The sequence below is a fragment of the Wyeomyia smithii genome, chromosome 1 (genome assembly GCF_029784165.1).
Source record: "Wyeomyia smithii strain HCP4-BCI-WySm-NY-G18 chromosome 1, ASM2978416v1, whole genome shotgun sequence".
Classification (NCBI taxonomy): Eukaryota; Metazoa; Arthropoda; class Insecta; order Diptera; family Culicidae; genus Wyeomyia; species Wyeomyia smithii.
The window spans coordinates 149813537-149829801 of record NC_073694.1 but is presented as its reverse complement, the minus strand read 5'-3'; the positions used below and the strand labels follow the sequence as shown (position 1 = coordinate 149829801).

The 16265-nt window shown below is 38.2% G+C and overlaps 2 protein-coding genes across 2 annotated transcripts in view; both read right to left on the bottom strand.

Annotated features, from left to right (window-relative positions):
- The window catches only part of LOC129719052 (serine protease snake-like), a 31346-nt gene extending 17147 nt beyond the window's left edge, over nt 1-14199 (bottom strand). The window contains exon 1 of the mRNA XM_055670415.1: nt 14062-14199. Within this exon, the coding sequence (XP_055526390.1) occupies nt 14062-14131 (70 nt within the window). The 5' untranslated portion in view covers nt 14132-14199. The remainder of the gene's footprint in view (nt 1-14061) is intronic.
- A 411-nt stretch (nt 14200-14610) lies between these two features.
- Nucleotides 14611-15902, bottom strand: LOC129719053 (serine protease snake-like). Its single transcript, XM_055670416.1, has 4 exons — nt 15772-15902; nt 15447-15720; nt 15138-15382; nt 14611-15083 (listed from the first exon to the last, which is right to left on the bottom strand). Exons 1-4 carry the CDS (start codon nt 15869-15871, stop codon nt 14734-14736), a joined length of 969 nt encoding a protein of 322 aa, XP_055526391.1. The 5' UTR covers nt 15872-15902; the 3' UTR covers nt 14611-14733.
- Nucleotides 15903-16265: the final 363 nt, after the last annotated feature.

Sequence of the window (16265 nt, the reverse complement as noted above, 5' to 3'; positions counted from 1 at the left end):
TCTTCTTTTCCTTGTGCTTGGAAAATAGCTCGCGTTGTTCCAATCGCTAAAACCGACAATCCTTCCGTTGAGTCTGATTACCGTCCAATCAGTATTCTGCCTGCTCTATCAACGATTTTCGAAAGTTTAGTTGCGAAACAACTGAATACCTATTTGATGGACAACCAACTATTATGTACTCTTCAGTCTGGATATCGCAAACACTGCAGTACTACCACTGTCCTCATCAAAATAGAAAACGACATTCGTTGTGCATTGGATCGAAAACTTGTCACGGTTTTAGTACTGTTAAATTTCAGCAAAGCATTTGACTCTAAAACCATAATCTGCTTTGTACAAAATTGAAAAATTTGTTCTCACTTGGAAATAGCGCTATCAAACTAATCTACTTATATCTTTCGGGCCGTTCACAATATGTAGAGTTTGATAACGCTGAATCTGATTTGTCTGCTGTAACGGGCGGTGTTTATAAATGATCTTCCAGAGCAGTTGTCGTACTGTCAATTTCATTTATACGCAGATGATTTTTAATTGTATATCTCCGAAGCTTAAATTAAATTGATGATCTTGTCGATAAAGTCAATTCAGATATTGAAAAGATTATTAGTTTGAGTAACTTCAATAGCATTAATTGAAATGCTAAAAAAACTCAAGCAATTGTATTTAAAACGAAACGAATGTTCTCAACGTTGACTCTCGTATTAAAGTTGGAGAAGATATCATCGCTTTTTCTCCAATCGTCAAAAATGTGGGTATACTCATGGACAATCACATGAAGTGGGAGGCGCGAGTATCGGCGGCATGTAAAAAAGTACATGGGTCAATGCAATCTTTAGTTGCATTGCGGCATTTCACTCCTCAAACTATCCGGTTACAACTCGCGAGATCTCTTATTGTTCCCTTGTCGATAATGGCAATGTACTTTACGCAAATGTTTCTCACGAAAACTTCGAAAAATTAAATTGGCTTTCAATTCTGTCACCCGCTATGTACATAACATTCGCCGGTTTGATCATATTTCTAGTTACCAGAAATCATAAGGTGGGTCTACTTTCAAAAACTACTTAGATTTTAGACTATGCACTCAGACCTACAAAAAATTATTCGACGGACCTCCATATTTCTCGAGATTTTACACGTTTTCTCAATTGCCCGATCAAGAAATCTTCTTTTAATCAGATGTGCTACCGATATTGGTAAAAAAGCTTTCCGCCACCGTAGTGTCTGTTTATGGAACCGCCTGCCAGACGTGTGCAAACGAGCTATAAGTTACTCTACATTTAAAAGATCGTGCAAATTGTATTTTGCTCAATTGGATTAAATTAAATAAAAAAAATTAAACTGATCTGCAGAGGTTACTCACAATGTTGTGTGCACAAGCTCTGAAAACCATTATTAGGTTATTTGTGTAGCAAATGATTAGATTAATAAATTAAAAATAAAAATAAATAAACAATATGTGGCCTCTGAGCGTCATGCTGGTCAAAGACACACTCATATTGGGTGATATTTGGTCATTTTCGGCAATTTTCCAAAAACCGGAAGACGCCATCTTGGATTTCAAAATGGCATTTGGAAACATTTTCTGGCCTCTGAGCGTTATTCCGGTTAAAGACACATCCATAATGGGTGGTATTTGGTCATTATCGGCTGTTTTTCAGAAACCGGAAGACGTCATCTTGGGTTTCAAAATGGCCTTTGGAAACAATTTCTGGCCTCTGAGCATCATGCTGGTTAAACACACTCACACATTATCACTCACACATATTGGATGGTATTTGGTCATTTTCCGCTGTTTCTCGAAAACCGGAAGTTGCCATCTTGGATTTCAAAATGGCATTTTGAGCCAATTTCTGGCCTCTGAGCGTCATGCTTGTTAAAGACACACCCATATTGGGTGGTATTTGGTCATTTTCGGCTGTTTTCCAGATACCGGAATAGTGATAGGTCGATTTGTGGCTTCAGTGCATCATAACAATTCCGGAAATACCCATGTTGGATGGTATTTGGTCATTTGCCGCTGTTTTTCAGAAACCGGAAGTCGCCATCTTAGATTTCGAGACATGCCAGAAGAAGGAAGGATGTCGAAACATTCACTTGCCAAATTTGGTTATATTTTCTTGATTGGTTCTCGAGCTGTGCGAAATATGAGTTTCATTTGTATAGGACCCCTCCCTTATAAAAGAGGGAGGGGTGTCACACCATTATGGATATATTTGTTACCCCTAAAAACATTCACCTGCCAAATTTGGTTCCATTTAGTTGGTTAGTTCTCGAGATGTGCAGAAATTTGTGTTTCATTTGTTTGGAACCCCTCCCTCACAGAAGAAGAGGGGAGTCGAACCATTATGGACATATTTGTTACCTCTAAAAACATTCACATACCAAATTTGGTTGTATTTGGTTGATTGGTTCTCGAGCTTTGCGAAATTCGTGTTTCATTTGTATGGGACCCCTCCCTTGTAGAAAAGGGAGGGGTGTCAAACCATTATGGATATATTTGTTACCCCTAAAAACATCCACCTACCAAATTTGGCTCTATTTACTTGGTTAGTTCTCGAGATGTGCAGAAATTTGTGTTTCATTTGTATGGAACCCCTCCCTTCCAGAAGAGGGAGGGTTATCGAACCAATATGGACATATTTGTTACTCCTAAAAACATCCACATGCCAAATTTGGTTTCATTTGCTTGGTTAGTTTTTGAGATGTGCAGAAATTTGTGTTTCATTTGTATGGGACCCCTCTCTTCCAGAAGAGGAAGGGGTCTCAAACCATCATAGGAACCGGTTCGGTAGTTTCCGAGCCTATATGGATCAGACAGACAGACAGATAGACAGACCGGACTGCATTTTTATAGGTATAGATTAAATTAGACTTCATATGTGTTATATTTCCGGTTTGATTATTTGTTTGATTTTTTGTCCTAGTGATGCTTTTTTCCCAATATTTCGGTGACCACTTGACCGATTTAGCTCCATTAACCGCCAAATGAACGTATTTTTAGTCTTCTTAAACCCTATTGTTTGAAATTTGAAATCGGCTTAACTGTTCTGTAGATATGACCAAATTAGTGCCAAAATAATTACATAATATAGCCAGAACCACCCAAAATTGGTCAAAACTTATCATAGGACCACTCAAATGATTCTACATTATAAAGTTAGGTTAATTGTAACCACATAATGCGTATAGGTAGTTACTGACCAGTACTGGACACGCCCCGCTGCTCAGTTTATTTTTAGTTAGACCGAATTTCGTCATGCGACCCTGCTTTTCCTGGATTCCCTTGGAGAACTAGTTCGCCAACACTAACCTAATCAGTAACTCAAAATGTAATACTATAAGGGTGCATTTAGGCAGGTTTTAATCAGATGCTTCAAGCATTAAATGTTAAACGAACTTCGAAATAAAAGCTATAAGTCTATTTATTGTCCAGTATAATATAAATATTTACGAGATTGCATTACATAAATAAAATAACATTTGTGAGATTTGAATTAAATAGGAAAATTATTAATCTGAAACAATTTCACACTTAAACGTTGTTCTCCACGTTGTTTATATTCGAAACAGCCGTTTGTGGAGCCATGGAACAAGGGCTACTTCGACTGAAGCGCATGAACCTGATACGCAATCAGAATCACTTGTTTAAAAATATGTTCTTGTTTTCTTAAACTTAATGAAACGCTTTTTATGGCTAGTTTTCACTAAATCAATTCTTTGCCATTTGGAAACTTATGAATTTGCCTTTCAAATGAAACCTATTGCATAGCGGGCTACAGTTTCAATGCATATTTAATCCGAATCATGTTTGTAAGACAATAATTTAATACAATACACAAACCTCTAGATGTTTGGAAGTTTTTGAAATCAATGGAATTATTTCTTGGACATATGTGAATAGTTTTTCAGAAGACGTCACTCATTTACGTGCATCCTGTCAAGCTACAGGATGGTCACAAGTTATGTAATGCGTACAGTAATTATCACCAAAGATTAAGGAAGCCTAGAAAAATATAATTTGACGGATTGATTCACTTCGACTTTTGAGGTTTTGGCTGCCCTTGGACCACTACTGTGCGTTGGAATAATATAATTCCGAAAAACGCTGCAAAATAACTCTGAAAATTTGTTTTAAGAAATTACTCATAGATAATTATTCAAATTCAATCACGCCTCTAACTTTCTAATCTTTACAGATAGAGTTAAACGAAGCTCTACAATGTTGTAGCCCGGTCAATTTTGCGCAATTTTGTAGAAAAAAGTTTTTCTTTATCTTTCAAAATAACTAATTTAGCACCTTTTTTTTGTTTTTGCCTTTCTCCTAGAAAGGCATAGCAATCACTGGAAAAACCAAAGGTATAAAAGTGATCCCAATGGCCGAATGTCATATACCACTCGACCCCTTTTGACGAACTGAGCATTTTCTGTATGTATGTATGTATGTGTGTATGTGTGTATGTGTGTGTGTATGTGCAACTTTTTTTTCTCACTTACTTTTCTCAGAGATGGCTGGACCGATTTTCATAAAATTATTTGCAAATGAAAGGTCTAGTTGCGCCATAGATTGCTATTGAATTTCATTGTAATTGGATTTTTAGTTTAGAGGTTATGTATCAAAATGTAAAAATCACGAAACATCAATATCTCAGAAACCACATAACCGATTTCAATGAAACTGGTTTCAAATGATCGGGCTGTCTTCAAAACCCTTAATTTTTAAATTTCGTTATGATTAAACATGTGGTTCAAAAGTTATGTAAAGAAAAGTTATTCTGAGGTTGTTTAAACTCCCTCATTTTCTCAGAGATGGCTAAACCGATTTTCACAAAATTAGTGTCAAATGAAAGGTCTAGTTGCCCCATAGGTTGCTATTGAATTTCATTGTAATCGGATTGTAACTTTGTCCGTTGTTTATAAAAATGTGAAATCACATAATGAAAATAAACATATTGACTTTCTCGCAACGATCACTGGCTAATTAAAAGATAGAAAAGTGATCTAAATGGCCGAATGTCATATACTACTCGACTCAGTTCAACGAATCGAGCATTTTTTTCATGTATGCATGTATAGGTGTATATGTTTGTGTGTGGGTGTGTACGTGTGTATGTGCACCTTTTTTTCGCACATACTTTTCTCAGAGATGGTATGACCGATTCTTTCTATCTTGGTGTCAAATGAAGGGTCTTTTTGCCGCTCAGGCTACTATTGAATTTCATTGTAATCAAACTTTTAGTTTTGGCGCTGCGTCAGAATGTAAAAATCGCTCTTATATCTCAGGAGCTATAAACATAGTTGAATTAAAATTATGTAAAAGCCCATTAAAACCCTTAAACATAATGTTTAAACATGTGGTTTGTAAGTTTTAGGAAGAAACATAACCCGCAGACTGTTTTAAACTATAGCTACGATCAAAATATGTGGCCTCAACATCATTTAAATTTGATATTGTACTATTTCAATGCTTGCGGCCTTGCTCAGGATTGAAGTTGAAATAAAAATACATTTCTATCATTTCAAATTTTGCCTTTCTCCTAGAAAGGTATAGCAATCACTGCAAAAACTAAAGGTATGAATGTGCTCAAAAGTGCCGAATGTCGTATATTACTCGACTCCGTTTGGCGAGCTGAGCATTTTCTGTATGTGTGTGTAACGCTCTCCCAATCTCACTCGATTTTCTCAGAGATGGCTGAACCGATTTCAATAAAATTAATTGCAAATGAAAGCTCTAGTTGCTCTATAAGACCCTATTGAATTTCATTGTAATCTGATTTTTAGTTTAGAGGTTATGTATCAAAATGTAAAAATCACGAAACATCAATATCTCAGAAACTGCCCAACTGATTTGAACAAAATTGGAGCTACCTAAAAAACCCTTAACTTCCGAATTTTATGAGGATTAGACATGTGGTTCAAAAGTTATGGAAAGAAATGTGTTCTCTAGACTATTTAATCTCACTCATGTTTCTCAGAGATGACTGAACCGATTTTCACTAAATTAGTGTCAAATGAGAGTTCCAGCTGCCTCATTACACCCTAGGGGCCATCTACATACCACGTGGACAGCTTTGGGGGGAAGGGGTTGGGCTAATGTCCACGGTCCATACGATTTTTTTAGAATTTATATGGGCAGTTGTCCACGGAAGGGGAGGGGGGGTCAAAATCGTTAAAAATCTGTCCACGTGGTATGTGGATGGCCCCCTATTGAATTTAACTGTAATCGGACTGTAATTTCGTCTGTATTGTATCGAAATGTGAGAATCACTAAACTTCATTATCTCAGAAACTACACAACCGATTTGAACAATATTGATATCAGATGAACGGGCTAGTTAGGGGTTAACTGATGAATTATGATTGAACACGTGGTTTCAAAGTTTGACTGCCCTATAAGTTCCCTTTTTATTTGATTGTAATCAAACTTAAGCAACCGTTATGTATTAAATTGTTAAAACAACAAAAGTCTATTATCTCAAGTATTACACGACTTATTTGAACTTAACTAGTGTCATACAAACGAGCCATATCTCAAACTTACAAATAACAAACTTCATAACAATTTGATATGCTGTTCAATAGTTTTAGAAAGAAAAGAAATTCAAAGACTAACACTATACCTGCTTTGATCAATATATATGGCCTCAACGTTCCCGGTATCGCTCGTGATTGAATTGTTCGAAATTAAGAGTAATTTCTTTTATTTTGCTATTTCTTAAGCACTAACATTACGTCAAATTTCATATTTTATACTCCAATTACAACATTAATATTTTAGAACCCAAAGAGTGAATATAAATACCTTTATTGGATTTGAGCATATATGTAAATCTATTTTTACTAATAATAAGTTTGAATGAGAAAGGCTGAGTCTGACCGCTAGGTGGATTAATTTAGGTTTTCTAGATAACCGTGCGCCTCCATTCACTTTGTAAATTTGAATCTAGTGTCCGAACGGAATCTGCTTGAGACATTTTTTGTTCAACAAAGTTGTGCAGTATGATGAAGCGCTTCATTTCCTGGTGTCATGAATGAGAGTGTCCGAAGTTTTCGATCAAATACAGCCCTTCTTGTCTTTGTTGATAGAGTGATTTTTTCAATGTGGTAGCCACATCATTTACGCAACTTTGAAGAATAAAGTTCTCTCTATCTTTTAAAATGACCGCAGATAATACTTAGTCAAATACGTGTTCAAAATTCCATTCAAATCCAAAATCGATGTTGAAAAATAGATCATTTGGCATGGATTTGCTCACGAAAGTATTGTTTTTAAATCCACCAGTCCAGTGAAGGTTAAAATGTAGGACGATATGAAAACTACCCGATCTCTGGGCGTTCGACCACCGGTAGGTAATGGGACAGGGCCGCAAACTTCTGTCTCTAAATCACACCAGGAAGCGTAACCGTTTGTGTTACAAAAGTCTAGAAACAATCGATAGTTCCAATAACATCTGCACTGCACTAGTATTAAAGTGGTTCATCCAACCCCTTTCTAGATGAGCAGGGCCTACTAAGGCTGTATGGCCGCCTGTATAATCATGAAGTTCTGTTCGACACTCGATATCCTATCGTTCAAAAAACACAAAATCATCACCTATAGACTGTTCCGAAAATTATAAATACATCTTCTTTCTTGAATAAAACAAAAAACAGGATTTTTCGGGTCATTTTAATCTGAAATATAGATAATAAGTGTTTTCTTTCCAGTTTCAATTCAAGTTGAGATAATTTTTCGTAGGATACGCGAGTTCTCTAACTTTTCTCTTAACACTACTTATAAGCTTTTGCACAGTGTGTTCGCCGACCATTTTTACCACTTTATGCTAATCTTTTTTAAATTTTTCAACATTGTTCGCTGGTTTGACATATTTCCTCAGCTTTGCCTTGGTCAAAGCCCAAAAAGTTTCAATATGGCGAATTTCAGGGCAGTTTGGAGGATTCATCTCCTTTTGGACACATGTGACATTATTTGTTTTATACCACCCTAGTACATCCTTAGAGTAATGGCAGGAAGCAAGATCGGGCCAAAAGGTTGGAGAATTGTTATGCTGCTTAACCATGGGTAACAACCTTTTCTGCAAACAATCTTTCACGTAAATTTCACCATTCATTGTGCCATTCGTAATGAATGGACGAGATATTTTCCCACATTCACAAATGGCCTGCCAAACCATTACCTTCTTGACGAATTTTTCGGTGTAAATGGCTTTCACTGGTCCAGGGACATCCTTTCCCTTCGGTGATGTATAAAATTGCGGTCCTGGAAGAGTCTTATAGTTCAGTTTTAGTTTTATGTAGAATTCGTCATCCATGATAACACCCCATTTTTTTGCTCAGAAGTTTGTCATAATGCTTCCGAGCTCTCGGTTTCACAGATTCAGCTTGTTTTGGATTTCGTTTTGGCTGCTTCTGCTTCCGACGGCTCTGCAGACCCATTCTTCCCTTGGCACGCATAACGTTACTGGCCGAGGTTCCAAGCTTTCTCGCCACATCTCGTACTGATACTGAAGGATGCCGCTTGTAGTATTCCTTAACCTTTTTGTCTATTGTGGGATCAACAGGCCCGGGTTTCCTACCACGTTTTGGGGCATCAGTAAATGCACTCTTCACAATACTTCCGCAATGCGGTTTGAACTGCTCCGACACTTATACCTTCTTCTCTGGCTAATTTTCTTATAGAAAGACCACTCACGGTGCCCCATTTGTGCACAATTCGCTTTCTTTGCTCGGGAGAAAGGCCACGCATTTTCAAAATTTCGCACTAAATGTTAGAAAAAATGACAGCATCTGTTTCTTTTGGAAGTAAACAACAGGACGCAGCCAACGTTTGGTTGAATACTGCACGTTATTTGAAATGACGGTTGATCGTAAGTGTATTTATAATTATCGGAACGGTCTATAACTAGGGAAACTGCTCCATTATTCATCTCATTAAGCCGATATTCACGAAGAATACACTGATTAAATACCAAATTTTCACGAAATCATTGAACAAATTAACCAAATACGCTTACGTGCTTTTATGGAATCGTTCTGCATTGTATATTTAGTAAAATTAACTAGATTTATCCGGAATTTTGTAAAACAAACCATTTTTCACAACGCTTCCATATCCATCTCAAAATTTAAATCACTGCTGAATTGTTCATCTCACGACGCCCCTATATTCATCACACTGTTAATCATGAGTGAATCACATTATCATGAGTGAACGTAGCCGCAGCCCGTCGTAGTAGGTTACCTAGATATCCGCTGTAGTTTTTTACGTGCAAAATTGGTAACCTACATAACCACTACAGTGCCTTAAATTTATGTCAATTATGTCGGAATAATTCAACATTTTCGGTATAATTTTTTCGTATTAACAGAAACTGATTTGGCAACTTTTGATTTTCTTCAACGCAGTGAAAACAGATGAAAATACATACAGTTGAAATTTAGGAATTGTATAAATTCATCTAATATATTTCTGCTAATTCAAGTTTGTTTTAGGAAAATTGAGATGAACATTTCAAAGATTAAAGTATTCTTTATGTAGTGGTGATTTTGTTTAGTGATTAAAATGAAAAGTGTTCCACTAGTGATAAAAAAAGCTTTGGTTGGCTGCTGAACGAGTCCCGTTGTAGCCGTATAGAACAATGCGCGGATTTTATTTTCTGAGGTAGGTGATTGAATTGAATGAATTTTCGAGTGCAGATGCCCGACTATAATATCAAATTTAGTGCGTTTAAGTGAGTTTTTGAGGATTATACTCGTCTTGCACTCGTCTTGCTGAAACACTCGTCTTGCTGAAAATGGACTGCACGCCTCCTATGCGTTGAAATCCCGCAGACATTTCTGGACGAGACGGCCACGTGGGAGTGGTTGATGCTCGGACTACAAACGGCGTTTATCAACGGGCGGTCACCGAAATCTGCCCACTCCCGATAGATGATGAACCAGCACAACAATCGCAATCTTAGACGTCACAGTCTTCACCACCAATCCAACCAGCTTGAAGAAACTATTTGAAACTCTTCTTCATGGGCGTAGCAAGAATTTTGAATAAGAGGGGGGGGATGTGGCACGTTCTTCAAAATTTTAGAAGTGAAAAAAATGGTATTTTTGAAAATAGAAATAAATACTAGTGTTTAGTGATTGTTACATCAAGGCAACCAGTAAAAAGTTGTCCTTCACATCAGAGTGAAAAAATTGACTATTTTTTGTCCAACCTCGAATATAAATAGATGTTCTTTAGTAAAAACTCTTTAGTTCATTGAAACCTTTGGACATATCATTTCGAAGACGAGGACATCAAGAATCCACGAACATGGCAGAAGATAGAGTTGATCAGCAGCCGCAAGATGGCCCAACTTTCACAGCAGGTGGCGGCCCAGCGGCAGCGGCCTCAGTATCAAACCCCGGAGCAGATTTCGGACTCCCTCTCATTGAACATTGAACATCTGGTTTAACCGCTACCAGGACCTCTTCGAGAACAATGCAGACCAGCTGAATGATGCGGCGACGGTACGTCTGCTTCTCCGGAAGCTGGACACCCATCCGCACAGCCGCTATCTAAACTACGTCCTGTCAAAGCTTCCCAAGGACATGAAGTTTGAAGACACAGTCAAGATTCTCAATATCTTCGGGCATCAAACGTCAACGTTCCGGAAGCGGTTCATGTGTCTTTTCACGATTGTTGCTAACCATCTGCCGATGAACACTCAGCAAGCAGAGAGCACTCAACCACTGCTCAACCATTGTTGACCCCAGCCAGGTTTTCACCCGACGTAATGTCCTGAACGGACCTTCGGCTAGCAGGTCTTTAAAATCCAGCTCTTCCAAGTTCTTACGGTCTGCTCTCATGCTGCTGCAATGTTGATACCAAACTTCCACCTCTCCAACATAATTGTCAACTTTGTAAAAAATTACGAAACTTTCGGTTTTGCGCTTGAACTCTCCCAACGACAGGCGTATTACGTTAGCGGGATGCAGCAAGGACAACGCGTAGGCAGGTACACTATCTTCACCGAACCGTGTTTCCAGTGAGGTTTCAAAAGAATCAAGGTAAGGAATTGTCACAGCTCGGCTCCGATACTCCAAGCTAGTTGATGCAGGCGGTTCCGCCCGGTACTTTTGCCGCTGTAATGTCCTTGGTGGTTCAACTGAAAAACCCTTACAATTCCACGCAACATAGAGCAAGCATTTCAATCAATTATTTTTGATCTGGCTCATACTTTACACAGATGTTTCTATGAGCAAAAGATGTCGTTTTGTGCTATTAGAGTTATTGAAAACAAAATTTTGCACCGATGTCAATAACTAGGGGGGCAACAGCCCCCTGCCCCCCTCTGGCTACGCCTATGCTCTTCCTACTGAGTAGTTTTGAATGTTCCTTTCCACGTGGCCCGACATGGATTTAAGTTTATACACGACACAATATGAACGCATTACCCTAAGTTAATACCAAAATCTTGCTATCAGAGAACGATTAGTCTAAGCTAGGCTTAACAGGAAACATTCCTCGTTATCGCTCTCGTTACCAGTCTCTTCAACGAGATCAATAGATCTCTCCTATTGTGCCGTGTCAAATAAATGCTGTAAACAAAAAAAAATAGATCTCTCCTTGCGCAACGTTCAGCAGCTACGGAGTAAAAAGAAGTTATAGGAGTAGAGTCAGGCTCAATCAAACGCTCTAGGATAAAATACATATATTTTGCAATTATCAAGTCTCGCCTTTCGTATATCGTGGTATCCTGAACAACAAATTGAATTTCGGAAAGACCAACTCGTGGTCTATTAAACATTGTTTTTTGAATAACGGACCCTCGGACGAATCAGCACAAATTCCGGAACAGTTATATTTAAAAAATAAAACTGGATAGCACAGAGCCAGAACAAAATTTATAGATTCCATTAGAGGTCTCTAAAGTTCTTAACTAACTAATACTAGTGACTCCGCTTGGCGCATTGATTTTCACACATGCCGCCCCTCCCCTCCCTCGTTGTAGCATTTGATCACAAAATTTCCTGAACAAAAGACCCATTTCCTTAACAAACCCATCACTCCCCCTCAGCCTACAAAAAACCTACAAAAATATTAGCTGTAGCATTTATAAAAAATATTCGAAAAAAAATCATCGTCAATATCATAAGTTGAATATTTTTTTATCACTTCCACACTTGTGATATGATGTTAGCTGCGCTCTGGATTAACGTCTTTTGCTTTGAAGGATCCCCGTGGTTCTGTGGTTAGCGATTTCGGTCGGCTAGCTCTCCCACACGGTTGTGATACCGGGTTCAATTCCCGATAACTAAGGTCGAGGATCCTTTCAAGCTGGAAATGTTCTAGACTCAGCACTGGGGCACGGTGTATCGTTGTACTTATCCTACAAACATGCAATATGTGCCGAGAATAATATCGATAACGAACTCTCTCAACTAATCTAGATGATCGAGACCGCATTAGCCCATCGGGCTAGTTGTTTTTGTTTGAAGTATTAGCTTTTGGTACGAGAAGAAAGTTGTTTATAAAGCCTGTACTCGAAATAAATGCACCATTTTTATCCGTGTGTAAATTTGAAATAAATCCACCATTTTTATCCGTGTGTAAATTTGTTATCCGTAAGTAGAAATTGATGAAAGTTGGGTTTGGAGCGTATTATTTACATGTGTAAAACTTCATAACAATCGGTTCAGTGGTTATTGAGATGAAATCAAAACAAGAAAAAAACGTGCAAAAAAATTTTCGTGCCGTCATGGAAAATCCGACTGCGACCATGACATAGATCGGAAAACAACTCTCGACAAACATTTCAAAAGGTCCTATCTGCTTTCATCGTTTTTCCCGAAGCGTAATTTCATTTTGGTAATGGCTCAGCTTTAGTAACTCTTTCAAGCGTGGTTTTCGTTCAGAAGGCTAGAGTGATCCCTCCACTATCAACTTGTGCAAATAACGTGCCGGAAAAGGTGTTTATTAAGTTGTGGTAATTGAATGAAAGTGATCGACCAAAAAATCGGTAAAACAGATAGGACCTTTTGAAATGTTTATCTAGAACTGGAAATCACCCACACAACTGTGTCTCGGATGGTACAATCGTTTAGAGAGTCCCAGAGTTATTCCTCCCGCAGCTTATGATAATAAGCTGTGTTCATAGGAAGTACCTGAGTTTTTTGCTACCGCCAGTGAAAATAAAACAAGTGTTAATCGAAGGTAAACAATTGTTTATTTTAAGAACAAATAGTTACCAAATATCACAAAACTCATGAGATGTGTTTTGCAAAGGTTTTCTTCGGCAGCAGAAAAAAAATGAATATGAAGTGGAAGGTAAGGTAGATTATATCCAGTTTCTTACTGAAACAAAGGCAGAAGAATTGTCTGTTATAACTCTTAAGTATGAGTATGTATTCGAGCACAATTTCCCTTCATTTGCCAAAAGAACTGTGATAGCAAAAATGTAAATATTTTTATTTGTTAACCGTAATTCCATCGTTAAATGAATAATGCCAGGACAACAGCAAAGCTCCGTGTCAAATAAATGCTTACAGTAAAAACAAACAGCAAACAAATGAAAAATCAAGCAAGATCCCAATTGACCTCGTATTTCTACAACTTGTGTAGTAGTAAGGTAAGAATAGAGCAGCGTAAATTTGCCTAAAACTAATCGCGCCAAAAAATGCAAATAGAAACGTTAGCTAAATCGATTAAACTCTCTGAGATTCATGAAGAACAGCTCACAACTTATTTTAAACGCCGCAAGCCAGGAAGACAAGCCTTGAACTTATTTTAACACTGATTATGATTATGCTATCATTTGTATTTAACGAGCCTTCAACCGAGTGTCATTCGCTTTTGACTTTCGTCTATCGCATCGAGTTCTACGTATAATATTTTTAGTTCTGTTTCGCAGTGTTTTATATAATAATTACCATTGGGAATTATTCAAATAACAAAATCGAATTTTAAATGATTTGGTGGCTTTTGTTTTGATAATTAGAATGAACTGGTGACTGTTACATTCCCCCAAAGATCACATCACACGTTACAGCAATGAATTAGTTGTATCCGGCTCTTTCACTCACCTTCCAAAGCATGTGTTCCAGTGTATAAACAAAACAAGAAAATTCCACATACTGCTAATAAACACTGCATGCTACTGAGCTTTCAGTAGATTTCACACTTTGTATTTTTTTATTCTTGACCGCAAAGAAGAACTCGTCAAGACCAACCGACGCTTCACTATAAGCGATTCACTTCTTAATGACAGCAAATCTCGTAACCGCTGATCCAGCCCCCGACAGAACTTTTGCGAATTCGTATCATCAACACTTGAAGAAGCCATTTGTTTGGTAATTAGTACGTTTCCTAAAGTGCCTTTTGGCGTAATTAATGTCAACTCTACTAAATGATTGAATTTGCTAAAATTCTTGTTGTAAAATCAAAAAATGAGTAAGAGATAATCGTCTACCTACACAAGCGAGCGGAGAGTGATCTCAGAGCGATTGAGACGTGGTTTACCTGCTCAGTCGCTTTGATAACAATCAAACTACAGTCAAACACTTTTATACCGACTGTCTTTGCAGTGCATGAATTATCTGAAACGAGTTAACATTTCTTTAAATTAGCACACATTGAAATCCAATTCTTTATTGGCATAGTGTTCTACAAAGACATTTCTCACGACGTAAATTTGAGCTTTGACTGTACGTGAAGTCTCGTGAACCACACAAAACTAGTTGAACATCTTTAAGCTATCAGTATTCCCACTCATCTTTACGTTTCCACAACTCTGGCCAAACAACTTTGACGGCCCACGCCAGATATTGTGACACTCGGGTGTAAATCCCATACTCAGCAGAACCGCAAATTTTCCCAAAAGAAACAACACCTACCACGTGGTAGCGACATTTGCCTTCCTCAAACACCTGCAGCGGACCGCCGGAATCCCCCTGACAAGCGTCCTGATTGCCCTCGAGTGAACCTGCACAAATCTGTTGATCAATTAGTGGGCTGCGACCTGGGCCGCTATTCATCTGAGCGCATCTTCTTCTATCCAGAAGCACATCTAAGGAAACTTTGTTCAAATCGTTTGACGTGCCTGAGCCTTGGAAATCGGAAACCGTTAGAGAAAATATTTTTTTCGATGATTCATTCATACCGGTCGAGGTTTTGCCCCATCCTGTAACTGTAGCACGTCTAATCTGCTCGGTTCGTTCCGTTCCAAGGCAAGCAGGCCGCACATCTAACGATATGTTGACGCTCCGTTCCAGCCGGAGCAACGCAATATCGTTATACTTCGTAACCGGTGAATAATCGTTGTGTATGATTTGCTCCGCTATCGAGTAGTCCTGTCTGTCTGGATCATCCAACTTCGCAACACCTAGGCGGACGATATCCAACTTTCTGAAATAAAAGCAATCAATTCTGCTTAGAGGATTCCCCCCAGAATCAATTCACACTTCGGTACTCATTAATGCAGTGAGCCGCTGTCAGCACGAACCATTCACTGATTAGCGTACCCCCGCAGAGAAACTCATAGTGATTGCGGTCACTCTTCCGGTATATCCTATAGCCTAAGGCAACCATGTGCGGAAATTCGTGTTCAACGACTTTCTTACCTCCAACCACGTATGGGTTTTGCAGGGGACATTGGAGACTGTAAACTTGCCGAACGGGTGAGTCCAGATCCAGAGTGATAATATCGTGTGATGTGGAAACCATATTCAAGTACTCGTGGCATTCTAGAATGAATTGGTGTTGAAAAATTAACTTAGAATGTTGTGCTATCTAACTTTCTATGGCAATACGCCCGGCCACGTCGTTGTCATCCGCCGAAGCGCGGTGCAGGATGGCTAGGAGAAATACCAGAACCGCTGGGCTGACACCTGTCATCGTTGCCGTGTGTTGAGTCAATGAGCATCGATATTTCTAATGCGCGTTTTGGATACACATTTGTTAGGTTTAAAATGCAAAATTCTATTATCATTTCTATCATTAACATATGTCCCTGACCGTTGACTTAGTTCCAAGTGCATGATAATTCCGCATTAGTATATTAAACACTATTGAAGATATCAACGCATTCATATTTTTTAAATTTGTTTTACTGTTAACGCCGGGTGCTATTAAATCCTGTTAATGTTTAAGAGACTTTTCAAGCCGTGGTGATAGATTTTAATTTTTTAGAACTCGGTTGATACACACCAAATTACCAAATTAAGAATTCAGATTCATTTGAGACGTTATTTTAAGCATTCCAGCTAAGAAAACTCTGTTAACTGTTTAA